This window comes from Mirounga leonina, unplaced genomic scaffold (assembly GCF_011800145.1).
Source record: "Mirounga leonina isolate KUSES-001 unplaced genomic scaffold, KU_Mleo_1.0 Mir_93, whole genome shotgun sequence".
Classification (NCBI taxonomy): domain Eukaryota; kingdom Metazoa; phylum Chordata; class Mammalia; order Carnivora; family Phocidae; genus Mirounga; species Mirounga leonina.
Window position 1 is genome coordinate 55,597,148 of NW_023270854.1, and position 15,290 is coordinate 55,612,437.

At 38.0% G+C, this 15,290-nt stretch overlaps 2 protein-coding genes across 4 annotated transcripts in view; one reads left to right on the forward strand and one right to left on the reverse strand.

Annotated features, from left to right (window-relative positions):
• The window catches only part of ARHGAP28 (Rho GTPase activating protein 28), a 221,634-nt gene that overhangs the window by 43,268 nt on the left and 163,076 nt on the right, over positions 1-15,290 (forward strand). The gene's annotated exons all lie outside the window — the stretch shown is intronic.
• LOC118004580 (chromobox protein homolog 3-like) lies at positions 9,309-9,914 on the reverse strand. Its single transcript, XM_034995992.1, has one exon. It carries the CDS (start codon positions 9,843-9,845, stop codon positions 9,324-9,326), a length of 522 nt encoding a protein of 173 aa, XP_034851883.1. The 5' UTR covers positions 9,846-9,914; the 3' UTR covers positions 9,309-9,323.

Genomic DNA, 15,290 nt, shown 5'->3' on the forward strand with positions numbered 1-15,290 from the left:
TCAGTCCTTATCCCTAAACAAGGATAGAAGGACCATTAATAGAATAGAAGGACCATTACAAGACCGAAAATACAGAAGCATTAAGTTTTGAGCAATAGCTAATATTTCCTTTGATCTCTTTGTCTCAGACGTTAAACTTGAAGTGTGTTTAGAAATGGCACTAGAATTATTCTTTTATTTCAAGTTTTTTTTTTTTAATTTTATTTATTTATTTGACAGAGACACAGCGAGAGAGGGAACACAAACAGGGGGAGTGGGAGAGGGAGAGAGAGAAGCAGGCTTCCCGTGGAGCAGGGAGCCCGATGCGGGGCTTGATCCCAGAACCCTGGGATCATGACCTGAGCCGAAGGCAGACGCTTAACGCCTGAGCCACCCAGGCGCCCTCTTTTATTTCAAAGTTTGATGAGCAACCAAAATTATAGAAATTTCATCTTCCTATTGAGGCCTTGTTTAATTAATTAAACCTTGTTTAATACCAAACTTTGCTACCTCTCTCTTCTGCTTCCTCATTCTATCCTCCTTAACCCTATTTCTCATTTCCATGACACCATCTTCTTAACTACTACATAGTTTACTTATTTCCTGTCTGTATTATTTTTATCTGTATCACTAGAATTAAACTCTATGAGGGTAAAGGTCTTTATCTTGTTCTATGGTGAATGTCAAGAATCAGAAGAACCTGAGAATCATGTCTGGCATATAGTGAAGTACTCAATAAATACTTGTTTGATGAATGAAAATTGTGACTAAGCCTTCCCTTTGCATCGAGTGAAGTTATTTTTACTGTATGTTTAAAGGTCCGTGTTATACATACATACTATATTGGAAGACTCATGGAAATTCTTTTCTTTTTTTTTTTTTTTTTTTAAAGATTTTATTTATTTATTCACAAGAGACAGAGACAGAGAGAGAGAGAAGCAGAGGGAGAAACAGGCTCCCAAGGAGCAGGGAGCCCGATGTGGGACTCGATCCCAGGACCCTGGGATCATGACCTGAGCCAAAGGCAGACGCTTAACCATCTGAGCCACCCAGGCGCCCTCATGGAAATTATTTTCATTAAGATTTCCATGCTTCCTCTTAGTGTACTTGGTACAAAAAAAATCTTGAGGAGGCAATAATAAAATTCTGGTTAAAATTATCTTTAATGGCTTCCCATTGTTTAGGGATAAGGACTGAACTGAAATCCTTTCCATGGCCAGGTCAGCATCTCTTGGCCATATCCACCTTTCTAGCCACCGGTGCGCCTCCCATTTCTTCAAGCTGCTCAGATGCCCCACACTCCTCTTGCCCTGTTTGTCCTGTCTGTAATGTTCTTCTGAACATCAGCCTCATCACCCTGTGCACCAAGTTGAACCATACTCATCTGTCCAGCTGGAGCTCAAGCAGCTCTTCCTCAGAGAAGCCTTCACTCATGACATTTATCACCATTTTGTAATTGCAGCCAAAGGATTGACCTTCCTTTCAGACCAGCCTTGACAAGGGCCAAGAACGTCTGTCTTTGCTTCACATTGTATCTGTTATCTCCAACACAGAGCCTGGTACCAGGTACAATCTTAAGGACATTTGATGAATGAAGGAATCGTTTGTTCTGTGTCAGCACTAGACCAATCAGAATGAAGCATGCCTTTACTGGCAGAGATTCTATTCAGGCCTGGGATGAGTTTACTGTCCTTCGTTTCCTTCTCCTTAGCCTCTCTCTCTGCCTCCCTGCCATCCCTGCCCCCACTGTGGAAAGCTGACTGAAAAATTGCCTTTGTTATCAGTTCTACTGCTATTATTACCACTTAATAGAAGTAGAGCAAGAAAATACAGATATCAAATAATTCGGTATTTCTGAAAAAGGCACTTTATAAAGGCTTATGTTGTTCTGTGTTTATGGGTTCATACATAGTCTCATTGGATAAGACAAGTACCCTGATAATAAGATAAAAACCTCTGTGATATGGCAGTTACCTACAAAGATGAAATCCACTGTTGAACTACTACAGTCTGGATTGTTGCCACTAAAGGAAGCTTTCTCATTTGCATAAAGACAAATGCTGATGTATAAAAAATAGTGGAATGGTGACTGGTTTTACCTTGATGTTCAGCAGGATCAATAACATTAGTCTCTCAGTAATTTTCTTCTTAAAATACCATCGTGTGAATGGGCATTTATGGACTTAATCCATTTTGTTTTACTATTTGTTGAAAGTTCTATGAAATGAAGTATTTTTTTTATTTTGCAGGGACCCCATCATTCACACTGCATGCTATGTGTATTGAGGAGTGGTTAATGGGGAGTCAGTTAAGTGTGCTCTAACTGTTGGCCAGGATCTGAATCTCAACATGGCTTTATATTTTCCTCTGCTTTTTGAGTATGCAGAAACTTTCCTGACTGAGTGTGGAGGATAAAGGTAAAGAGAAAATAAAGATATTCTTAGAAAGTCAAATTCTGTTTTGGTTTATATACACATGATGTAAATAAGCCCACTACAAAATTTAAACAGGGGAAAATTAAATTTAATTTCATATGTATGGGGAATCCACATAGACATGAGGTTCCCACTACAAATTTTTTTTTTTTTTAAGAGTTTATTTATTTACCACAGAGCTCTATCCCACGACCCTGGGATCATGATCTGAGCTGAAGGCAGATGCTTAACCAACTGAGCCACCGACTACGAGTTTCTTTTGGTGAAGAGTGATGCTTGATCATTTCAGTGAATTTTTCATTAATTGGAAAAGAAAAATTTAATAAAACTTGAGAAAGCAGTTAATTTGTGATATGAAGATACCAAGTGTAAGTTGTAAGATAGCCATCTGCCTGTGAAAAACATTTTTATATTGGCAAATTTGGGTATTCAGGTAGATCTCCAGAATATACCTGAAGAAGAGCCTACTATATAATCTACTATATAATCACCCATTGTTTTATCAACTGAAAGGAAAACAAATAAAGCTAATATTATTATTAGTCATAAAGTGAATTTGACTCAGTGCAATAGTGATGTTTAAAACAGTGCTAAGGGAAAATTGAAAGTAACTGCAATACTTCAGCCATACATTCAGATATGATAAAGTACTGTTAATCTTTGCCATCAGATTGTTCCTAATCACCACAGGAATAGCTCAAGACAATAAACAATGTCTTAAGAGAGGCCTGAGTCCTGCAAGTTCACAGGAAGATGTCTCCTCTCCCTGCTACAATCAAGGGGTCCTTGGCAGGACTAAGCTGGCCCTGACGTTAATGCATCCGTCTTCAGGAGCTTAAAGACTCTGCCTTCTGAGGTTGCAATCTGTTCTCTAACCAATTGGATATGAAGTGTATGCTAGCCCAATGCACAAGCTAAGACCCTTAGATCCTGTTTCCAAGCTTGCCTTGGAATTCAAATCAATCATAACTCCTTGTAAGGTCACTCACTCTGCATTCTGTGTCATCAGTTTTTCTGTGTTATCAACAGGGCTAATTAAAGAATTCACTTTAAGAGGATCCATATGCCTAATCAGTTCAAGTCTGCAAACAATGATTTGACGGACTACATGTTATAGTTGGACCTAGGTGCTAAAAAATGGTAGCATTAGAAATTGTAGGCACGGGGCACCTGGGTGGCTCAGTTGGTTAAGCGACTGCCTTCGGCTCAGGTCATGATCTCAGGGTCCTGGGATCGAGCCCCGCATCGGCCTCCCTGCTCGGCAGGAAGCCTGCTTCTCCCTTTCCCACACCCCTGCTTGTGTTCCCTCTCTCGCTGTCTCTCTCTGTGTCAAATAAATAAACAAAATCTTTAAAAAAAAAAAAAGAAATTGTAGGCACTTGCTGTGTTCCAGCCATTTTACTGCATCATCTTAGGCAGTATAACAATATATTTAACCAGGAGGACCTGTACTATTGAATTTAAATCAAATGACCAGTGCAAATGTAAGTCTTCATCTCCAACAGAGGATTTACAGTGACATAAGAAAAAACAGGACTCAACAGTAATAATATTGCTATAGACTTTAGCAGTCAGATACAAGATGTCATCAACTAGTGCTGGATTTGATTTCTCTTGTTTTATGGAGGATTTCTGTGTTTATGTTTATGAACAATGTTGGTCTGTTGGTTTTAGTTCTTGTAATGTCTTGTATGGATTTCATATCAGGATAATTCTGATTTCTTACAGTGAATTGAGAAGAGTTCTCTGTGCCTCCCATTTTCTGTGCAGGTTTGGTATTTTTTCATTTTTAAATTGATAGCATACTGTGAGGCCATCTAGGCCTGGAGTTCTCTTTTTGGCAGGTTCTAAATTATGAATTCAGTTTCTTTAATAAATGTGAGTAGATTCTATTTCTTCTGCTGTCAGCTTTAGTAGTTTATATCTCTCAGGGGGAATTTGTCCATTTCATGTAAGCTGTTGGATTTCTTGGCATATGGTTGTCTATAATATTCCATTACTATCCACTTGCTATCTGTTGGATTTTGAGGGACCATCCTCTTTTTCCTTCACAATACTGGTTATTAATCTCTCCTTTTTTTTTGATCAAATTGCTAAAAATTTATCAGTTTTATTCATCTTTTCCAAAACCCAGGTTTTAAAAACTTATTTTCTCTATCTTTTACCTGCTTACTCTTTTCATTAATTTACATTCTTAATTGTTTCTTCACTTTGCTTTATTTGGGGCTTAATTTTTTCTTCTTTTACTAGGTTCCTAAGATGGAAGCTTAGATCATGTGTTATTGACTTCTTTATTAATAATAAGCATTTAATGCTATAAAATTCCCTCTAAGGATTGCATTAGCAGCATCGCATGAATATTGATTTGTGTAGTTTTGTGTGGTGATGTTGTAGTTTTACTATTACTCAATTACAAATATTTTCTAATTTCCCTTAGGATTTCTTCTTTGATCTCTGGGTTATTTAAACATATATTGTTTAATTCCCAATATTTGGGCATTTTTTAGATCTCTTTTACCAATTTCTAAATAACTTCCATTATGGTCAAAGAACATACTTTATGAGTTAAGTCTTTTAAAATTTGTTGACATTTGTTTCATGGCCAAGCATATGATTTATCTTCGTGACATGCACTGTGAGTTCAAAAAGAATATCTATTCTGCTCTTTTGGGTGGGAGTATTCTAGAAATATCCATTAAGTTTATTTGGTTGATGCTGTTGTTTAACTTTTCTATATTTTTTCCAATTTTCTGTTTACTTGTACTGTCTGTCAGAGAGAAGTGTTGACATCTCTAGCTATAAATGTGATTTGTCTGTTTTTCCCTTGAGTTTTTAGAGTTTTGACTTTAAGTATTTTGAAGTCTTGTGATTTAGTGCACACATATTTAGGGTTAGGTTGTTAGGTTCTCTTTGTGAAATCAGCTTTTTTATCATTAAGAAATAATGTTCTTTGTCCTTGGTCATGTCCCTTGTTCTAAAGTTGTGGCTGTCCATAGAGTTGTGCTATTCAAACTTCCTTTCCAAAAAGTAGTATACTTAGCTGGTGACTTCAGCTGCCATACTTGAGGGATCTGCTATATATTCCTGCTATGGCTATGCTCTCCCCAGGATGCTGCCAGTTCATGACCGAGCACAACATGATACTGGAGCTGGGCTGTTTTTGCCCAATGCCAGGTCTTCTACTGGGCAGTATCTGCTGGGGACAGCCCATCAGCCTGACTGAGACTCTTGTACCTGCACTGCAGCCTGAGGCCCTTCCAACCCAAATCTTCTTTCTCCTCCTCTCCTTTCACTGGTGTCAGATAGCATTCATCCCTGAAGGTCTTTTCCTGTCCAGTCTTGCTCTCTCTTGCCTTTGTCTTGCACAAATGTCTCCCCAAATAAATCTCCTGAACCTCTGATTTAGTCTTGACATCTGCCTCCCCTAGGACACAAAGCCACAGAAGTCTGCTTTGTCTGAATTAATGTCCATCCAAGCTTTCTTATGATTAATGTTTACATGCTAAACAGTCCATCCTTTTACTCTGTGTCTTTATAACTAGTGTGTTTCTTTTTCTTTTTTCTTTTTAAGATTTATTTATTTATTTATTTGAGAACGAGAGAGAGAGAGAGAGAGCGTGCGAGCAGGGAGAGGGTCAGAAGGAGAGAAGCAGACTCCCCGCTGAGTGTGGCACCCCACCCAGGACTCTATCCCAGGACCCTGCGATCATGACCTGAGCCAAAATCAAGAGTCAGAGGCTCAGCCGACTGAACTATCCAGGTGCCCCTAATTAGTGTCGTTGGGTTTAATATACTATCTTGCTATGTTTTCTATTTATCCCATCTGTTCTCCTCTTTCTTGGCCTTCTTTTGGATTACTTAAGTATATTTTTTATTATTCCATTTATCTCCAGTCTTGTCTTATAGCTGTTTATCCATTATTTTTAGTGGTCACTGCAGAGTTTATGATATGCCACTTTAGCTTATCACTTTTCACCTTCAAATAATATATCACTTCATGTGTAATGTAATAACCTTATGATTTTATGCTTTCATTTTCTCTTTCCCGTCCTTTGTGTTATTGTTGTCATGAATGTTAGTACATATATCAAAAACCTTATAATAATACACTTATTATTTTTGTTTTTAAACAATTTTATTTTATTTTATTTTTTTAAAGATTTATTTATTTATTTATTTGACAGAGAGAGACACAGTGAGAGAGGGAATGCAAGCAGAGTGGGTGGAAGAGGGAGAAGCAGGCTCCCCACTGAGCAGGGAGCCCGATGCGGGACTTGATCCCAGGACCTTGGGATCATGACCTGAGCCGAAAGCAGACACTTAACAACTGAGCCACCCAGGCGCCCCTTAAACAGTCAATTTTATTTTAAAGAAATAAAAAAACAAGGACATACTTTAATTTTACATGTGCTCACAAATTTACAAATGTCCACACTTTTAATTCTTTTGTGCAGATCCAAGTTTCCATCTGGAATTATTTTCTTTCATGAAAAACTTGCTCTAACATTTCTTGTGGTGCAGATCTGCTGGCCATGAATTCTTTTTACTTTTGTTTGTCTAAGATAGTATTTATTTAGTCTTTGTTTTGAAGGAGTTTTCACTGGATATAGGATTTTAGGATGACCTTTCATTTTTCTTTCAGTACTTTATTTTTTTAAAGATTTATTTATTTGGCAGAGAGATAGAGACAGCGAGAGAGGGAACTTAAGCAGAGGGGGAGTGGGAGGGAGAAGAAGGCTTCCTGAGGAGCAGGGAGCCTGATGCAGGGCTCAATCCCAGACGCCTAAATGCCTGAGCCACCCAGGCTCCCCTCTTTCAAGTACTTTAAAGATGTCATTCAGCTACTCTTTGCTTGTGTTGTTTTAATGAGAAGTTTGCAGTCATTCTTACTGTTCTCCTGTACATTATGTCTGTTTTTTCCATTCTGCCGCTCTTGATGTTTCCCTTTATCTCTGGATTTTAGCAATTGTGTCATGATATTTGCCTGGCTGTGGTTTTATTTGTATTATCTTTGTTGGGGCTCATTGAGTTTTTTGGATTTCTAGTTTGTAGTTTTCATTGAATTTGGAAAAATTTCAGCCATTATTTCTCTATATCATTTTTATCCTCTGACCCCTATCCCAGGACTCCAATAACATATATGTTAGATCACTTGATGTCATCCCACAAGTCACTGAGGCTGTTCGTTTTTTTGCAGCCTTTCCCCCTGCTCTTTGTGTTTGGCTGTTGTCTATATTGTCTTCAAAGATACTGGTCTTTCTGCAGTTAATATCCTGATAATCCCATCTAGTATATTTTCATTTCAGATAATTTTTCATTTCTGTAAAGTCTCATTTTTAAGTTTTCTATTTGTTTCCTCATATATTTCCTTTAAGTCCTTAGGTATGTTGAGCACATTTATAATTGTTCTTGTGTGCTGATTCCTCAACTATGTCATTTTGAATCTGTTTCTCTATCTTCATTTTCCTGCTTCTTTGCATGTGTAGTATTTTTTTTTAATTGAATGCTAGATTTGTGATTTGTTTGCTTTTTTTTTTGAATATAAAACTATTTATTGACCACTGTTTACCAGTATTTACAATAAAGTAAACAATATACAGTTGGATAACATTCTGACTACAAAGTTATTGTTTTTCCTGGTTTCTGCTGAACCAGTAAATCAAATACTGAGAAGACTGAGCCTACATGTCAGGAACGAGTTGGGATAAAGAAAATACATGCAGGTTAAGAATTTGGATTATAAAAGTCTGTCCACCCATTTATTTCAGCAGGAGCTAAATTGCCAACATCTCTAACCATCTGATTATGATTAGGTTTCCATGAACAAAGTCTTAGACATTCCATGAATCATGACCTTTTAGTCAATACAGCACAGAGATTTCAACTTCTTGAAAAGGAATGGTTCACTAGAAGGAACCTTTAAATGTCCATTTAACTAAGTTTTGCTTACCTAATTAAAACACACCAGGACTTACCTAGTTTTGTCATTTGGGTGGGGAGGTTGTTGGTGGTGATAAAATTTTCCTTTTAGGGAACTTGCAAATGAACTTGCATTTATGACTGTAGATATGAATATGGATTCAGATATTGCTGCTTTTAAATTGTCCAATTTAAAAATTTGAAAGGTTAAGGCTTCAGGAAAAACTTGTTTAACTTTAAGTGATTTCTTAAGTTGCTGAAAATGATAGCATCCCAGAAACATGGGCTTATCCATGGTTATAAATGCTGTTTTTGTTTTGGTGAATGTTAAAAAAACAAAAACCATTTATGTATGTATTTTAAGTATACACACAAAAACCCCCTAAATAAACAAAAGACCCAGAATGGTCCTCAGGCATATAGGAGTTAAACACAAATTCTTTTTTTTTTTTTTTTAAAGATTTTATTTATTTATTTGAGACAGAGAGAATGAGAGACAGAGAGCATGAGAGGGAGGAGGGTCAGAGGGAGAAGCAGACTCCCCGCCGAGCAGGGAGCCCGATGCGGGACTCGATCCCGGGACTCCAGGATCATGACCTGAGCCGAAGGCAGTCGCTTAACCAACTGAGCCACCCAGGCGCCCCTAAACACAAATTCTGACTGAGTAACGACTATGAAATTTCCCCCAACATTTAAAAAGGTGTTCTCTAATGCAGGGGGATAATATACCATGGTCTCAAATATTTTTTTCTGATAAAGGAAGCAACTACAGAAAGCTTTTATTTGTTCAAAGTAACCAGTGCTATAGATGCAAAAAAAACCCAACAACTCCCCCAATACTACTTCAAAACAAACGTATCAAACGTGATTTTCATTAGAATGTTATTTCTTCACACTAATAAATCAAAAAAACAAAGACCCAGATTTTATATATATATATATAAAAAGCAACGCAAACAATTATTGAGCTTCATCTTCTGGACAAGAATGCTAAGTTAGTCTCTCTTCATAAAAAGCAATTACAATCTGAGGACACTTCATATTTGCCTCTTTTGCCAGCACCAAGTCTGCCTCATCTGAATCTTTCCATTTCATGAGAAACATTAATTCTCCATTGCTGTCTGTGGCACCAATTATTCGTTCAGGATCAAGACCTCTGGCAAAGCCTCTTGGTTTATCAGCAGCATCTCTTTTCTTCTTTGATTTGCTATGATCAGATTCACTGTCAGATAAAGATTTTCTTTTTGTACCATCTTTTTCTTTACCAGCTTTTTGAGAATTAAGAAATGCTTCAGTTAACTCTGGACAATCTAAATTTTCTTCAGGTTCCCAAGTATTGTCAGCATCTGTAAATCCCTTCCACTTCAGGAAATACTCCACCTTCCCATTCACTACACGTCGGTCCAGTACTTTTTCCACCACAAATTCTTCAGGCTCTGCCTCTTCTACTTTTTTACTCTTTCCATTTTGTTTCTTTCCCATTTTTTGCAATGTAGTTTTATTGGAGGCCATTTTTTATTGCAGACTTGAAGAGCTATTATTCACCGCCTCCGAGCTGCTCCGGGTCCCGGGTCTGCGGCGTCTCCCTGATTTGTTTGCTTTTATTCAGTGTAAAGTTTGTTGTCTTTCTCTTAAAAGGTTTGTTTGGGCAGGTCTACAGTAACCTTTAGACATATTACTAAACTGATACTTTAAAGTTATCTTACTACTAAAGACTCTTCTGGGGTTGGGACCTGAACTCCAGGTGCTCAACACAGACTTCCTGTTCTAGCTATTAAAAACCCAGGTGTCTCCTAGCTCTTTGTGATATCTGTGAATCATTTAACTTAAAGATCCTCATTCGTTTTTTGTCTAGCATTATGAAGTTAACCCTGTTTATGTGTGACTTACCATTTAGCAACAAACTCAAAGAGACCCTTATTTGGATTTCTTGAGCCCTGCATAGCTTCTTCCTGTCTGGTATTGTCCTAGAAAATTTCATCTCCCTTAGCCTCTGTGACCTCTGTTCTGTGTCCCCTTAGCTCAGTGAGACCACAGTATTCTTGGGTTTCCTCTCACTACACTTCCAGTCTGGAATGTGCATCCAGGATGAAAGCTGGGATAACTGTAGGATTTACCTCAGTTGTTCCCTTTCTCTCAGGGATCACATCTTTACTTTCTTCTAATATTTATAAGCAGTTTTTCACATATTTTATCCAGTTTTCCAGTTGTATGGCAGGAAGGCTACTCCATTCCCAGTTAATCCGTCATGACCAGAAACAGAAATTTTAGTTTTTATGAATATTCTGGATGTTTTCTTTTACATATTAAGGTAGCCTTTGAGAACATCTCTGTTGTTGAACAAGAAGCAATTTTTTGGGGAGGGAGAGAAGAGACTCCAAGGTCATTTACTATGCCCTGGATTGACACAGGCTGAGATTGGATGTAGGACCATGGTTGGGCATTTCAGAAAGAAGGCGGTATGGGAACTGGGAGATAAGGGGTGGCAGTGGCCCCTCTTCTTTCCAGGTACTCTCTCCCCAATTATAAGTCAAGGACAACATGTATATTCAAACTATCCCAAGACAGGAGTTTCCTGGCTAGAAAATTCTGTATCTCTTTTTTATGGATGGAATTGTCTTTCTCCTTTGGATGTCCATGGCAATTTAAGTATTTCTTTTAATCTTTTTCTTTTGTATCAGTGTTATTTATTGAGAACTTCAAAAGCCAGGTGCTCTGTTAAGGATTTGTACTCAAAATTTGTTTATTTTTCACCACTGTCCTAGGAGGCAGGCACTATTGTGATCTCTGTTTTATCCATGAGTAAAGCAAAGCGTAGAAGGATTAACTTTGCCCAAACTCACGCAGTGTGCAAGTGGCAAAGCCAGTTAGACCTATGCCCTTCTTACTTCATGCCCTGCACTCTTTTTTTTAAGATTTTATTTATTTATTTGACAGAGAGAGACACAGCGAGAGAGGGAACACAAGCAGGGGGAGTGGGAGAGGGAGAAGCAGGCTTCCCGCTGAGCAGGGAGCCCAATGTGGGGCTCGATCCCAGGACCCTGGGACCATGACCTGAGCTGAAGGCAGACGCTTAATGACTGAGCCACCAGGTGCCCCATGCCCTGCACTCTTGATATTAAGCTATACTTTCCCTTTTAGTACACACTACCTTTGTGCTTATAGTTACTTCTGTACCTGTCTTACCAATTCATGAATTGACAAATAATCATCTTCTTTTTCTCTCATTTTGGAAAAGAAATAGTCCTAACCTCTCAGAATTAACTTGCTATCAAAATACATCCTTATCAATAAGATTGATCTTTGAATGTAACTTTGTTTTACTTCTTTTATTCCTCATTAATCATAATTGCTAGAGTCAGCTCACAGGAAATCAGCTGTCTTATAAAACAGCAGATGGCAAAAAAAATATTCATTATTATTCTGTTGTGCAGCGTACATACCTAGGAATGGCAGACTTTGAGATAATGTGTTCTATGATATTTGTTCCTTTTAGTCATGCCTATGAATTATCTTCCCTTAAAGATTGATTTTTATGTTTTTTGTAGCATTAGATAAATGTTTATTAAAAATGAGATATATAGGGGTGCCTGAGTGGCTCAGTCGGTTAAGGGTCTGCCTTCGGCTCAGGTCATGATCCCAGGGTCCTGGGATCGAGCCCCACGTTGGGCTTCCTGATCAGTGGGGAGCCTGCTTCTCACTCTCCCTCTGTCTGCCACTCTCTCTCTCTGTCAAATAAATAAGTAAAAATTTTTTTTTAAAAAAGATACATACTTGAGACTATAATAATAGAAATAGCATAGCAGAACCCTCTAATCAGTATCTTGAAGTTATCTTCTTTTTGTTTGCTAAACAAATACACAGTGGTATCTTGATTAAGTCTGTCAGTCACCGGGACAATAAAGCTGTTCTACAGGAAATAGCTAGTGGTCCATTAGCATCCCCAGGGGAGGATGGCAGAGCTTCCAGGTGGGTACTTCCAAGGGTTCTTCTTACATCAGATGACTGTTGGATGGCAGTTTTGACAATTCGTTCCCCTCCCCCAGGGTCAAATGTACATGTTCTAGGAGGCATTTAAGCCACATCTGATAACCCTTGTAGTTCAACTTACAAGCTCCCTGTAGACTGGTGTTTGTCAGGGCAGAGGCTACATGTAAGGTGAGAAAGCCTTGCTGCTGGAAGCTGTCAAAAAATCTATTTCAAAAGTTCTTTAGAATTTGTAATTAATCAATTAAAAATGCCTCTAGCACTGGGGAGGCTGCATCAGAAAGAAGGAATGGGTTTGTGGCAAACAACATGTCACAATGTCTGAAACTTTGAGCTCAGAAAAAGAGTATAGATACTTGTTAAAGGCAGGAAATTCTGTTTTTATATGACCACCGCTCTCTGTTCTTCAGAGATTCTTTCTTGTTGGCCAAAAGCAATACAGCTTTCAGGCTCAGTGGTTATGGAATGCTTCCTCATATTGCGGAACCAAAATGACTTCATTCAGAGTGAGAAACTTTAAATCTTTATTTTCCATTTTTAACACTTCCCAAAAGATCTGTAGTTAGCTCTTACTCTATCTATAAAGTGGGAGCCAAGAGAGAAGGCAGAGAGGAAAGGAAGAGAGACGTGGAAGGTCCTATTTCTCAAGCAAAGCAAGAGAAATCCTTAAAGTAAGAGGGAATTATGTTTTATATGATCTTTTAAGATGCAGGATCTTTCCTCTCTTGGTAATTTAATAAAATGGAGAAGTATCCACTAAAGTCGCTTTCTTCTTTACACGTGATAAATTAATGAGCAGCCATCAAAGAATTGATTTTTAGTCTCTCGTGGCCTGAACTGGATTGAGGCAGTGATGTGAAGGCTCGAAACTAAATCTGTTGTTACAGATCCCTGAGACTATCCTGTCTCCCGGCATGTTGTTATGTCATATGAAACATTAGTAGTTGGATCATAAGAACCACAAGGGACCACAGGTTTGTATCCTCCTTGTCTGGGTAATGCTCTTAAAAAAGAATCAGTGAGTCCTTATCAAATCCCACTGCTACACACTAGAACTTGAAGGGCACCAGAGGATAGGAGTTTCCATTTTTTAACAGAAAGAGGCCTGAGGAAGGATTTTAGGTAGATTCTAAACTAAGGTAAACTCTTTTTCACTGAATTAATTTATACTGAATATTGTAACTCATATCCATGTTGTAAGAAACCTGTACCTTAACCATCTTAATAATGTATTTGAACAGGGTGATCTAACAAAACATATAGTCATATTTATGTCAAATGTTTTTAAGAGTTCCAACTTGTCTTAAAATTCTGTTATATTGCATTTTTTCCTGGGATGTTTTTCTGTAGAAAAAAGGTTGTGGTTCATTCATTAATTCATAAGTTACAGGTTTACTATGTGTAGAGCATTTTGCTTGATTTTTCTGAAATTGTGTATTTCTCTCTTCATTTATTTAACAAGTACTTATTGTATATTAATAAATGCTAAGTGCTATTCTTGGTTCTGGGAATATTGTTAAGTATTTATTACCATTGGGGAAGTCAGATAACAGGCAAGTGAACAAATGCATACAGAGTATAATTTTGGAGAGATGAGAGGGGAGGTATTAGCTCTTTGTATCCAGCTGCTAATGACTGATACTATGTAACAGCAGCTGGGAAATTGTATGCCAGGATGCAGTGACAGCATGATCTGACTTTTATATAAAGCAAAATACAGGGTCTTTTACAGTTGTCTTTTGCAGTTCTCACAATAGACATGTAAAGTACATGTTATTATTCCCATTTATTCAGACAAAGAAAATGAGGCTCAGAAAGATGGAGTGAATTTCTTATGTGAGGCCCAGAGAGATTGGGTGAATTTCTTTACTTAAAGCTAGCAAATCCCAGAGGTTTTTTGAATCAAGCTCTTGCCTTCTGACCATAAGGTACACATTTTTGCTCTGCACTATGACTTGGATGCATTATGACATGTTGGATTATTTATCTACAAAATCTTTTGTTCCTGCATTTCAGGTTAAAATTCTTTCTGGAGTGGAAATACTTATCAAATCATGATAGATACAGTGTTTGCTTTTGACTTTGAAAATACTTTTAATAAAGCCTCATATCTGTTTAGTGAGGAAAAGAAGGAAAGGGGAAGACTCTCTAAAACTTGCCCTCTCACACTGCACGGGTTTTCATAAATCTCAGCCTTCTCGAGGCTGATTCCACTTTGCATTCTTCCTTAGGAAGTGGGTGAAAATTGGAGCTGGGACACAAACAGGAAGGCTGGGAGGCAGATCTGTCCCACAGACCCTACCTCTTTAAATAGCTACCGTGCAGTGGGAATTCTTTCTCCTCCTGCAAGAAACTCCAGTGCCCTTTGTTTCTTTGCTGCTGGGCTGGAGGCAACCAGCACTGTCCTGTCTCAGAGAGGGAGGCAGTGCTCAGAGGGCGTGGGGTGGTGGATGTGCTTGGGAGGATGGCCTCCCCACCTCTGGGCCATGAGGACACATGCTCGCACAGATGTTTTGTACTTCTCCCTTAAGAATATCATCCGTGAGACTTTTAACCTTCTAAAAGGTAAGGTTGAGAGCACTTCTTTGATCAATCACTTGGGCTACAGGCTTCTTTCCTTAGCTGATTCTTTCATTTAAGAGGGGAAAGAAGAGAGTAGATGGTTGCTATAGCTTGTTTTTAATCCGTTTTTAATTGAATGAGTAAGTGGAGCTTATGGTTTTATTATTAGGTTATAGGTACATAATATTAAGTGATAGTAAACTGTGATTTTTTTAACCTTTGAAAGAAGATTTTTGTTACAGGGTAGCTGTACGTTTCTAAAGCTCAGATATAGGAGAAGAGTCGGTAAGCCCTGTTACTAATTTGGGAAGACTAGTTAAGATGGAATATTAATAGATGCATAAAAATAAATGGCTTAGAGGTCTTTTGATTCCAGTTCCTGCTTTGGAGGAACTGGAATTTTAAAGG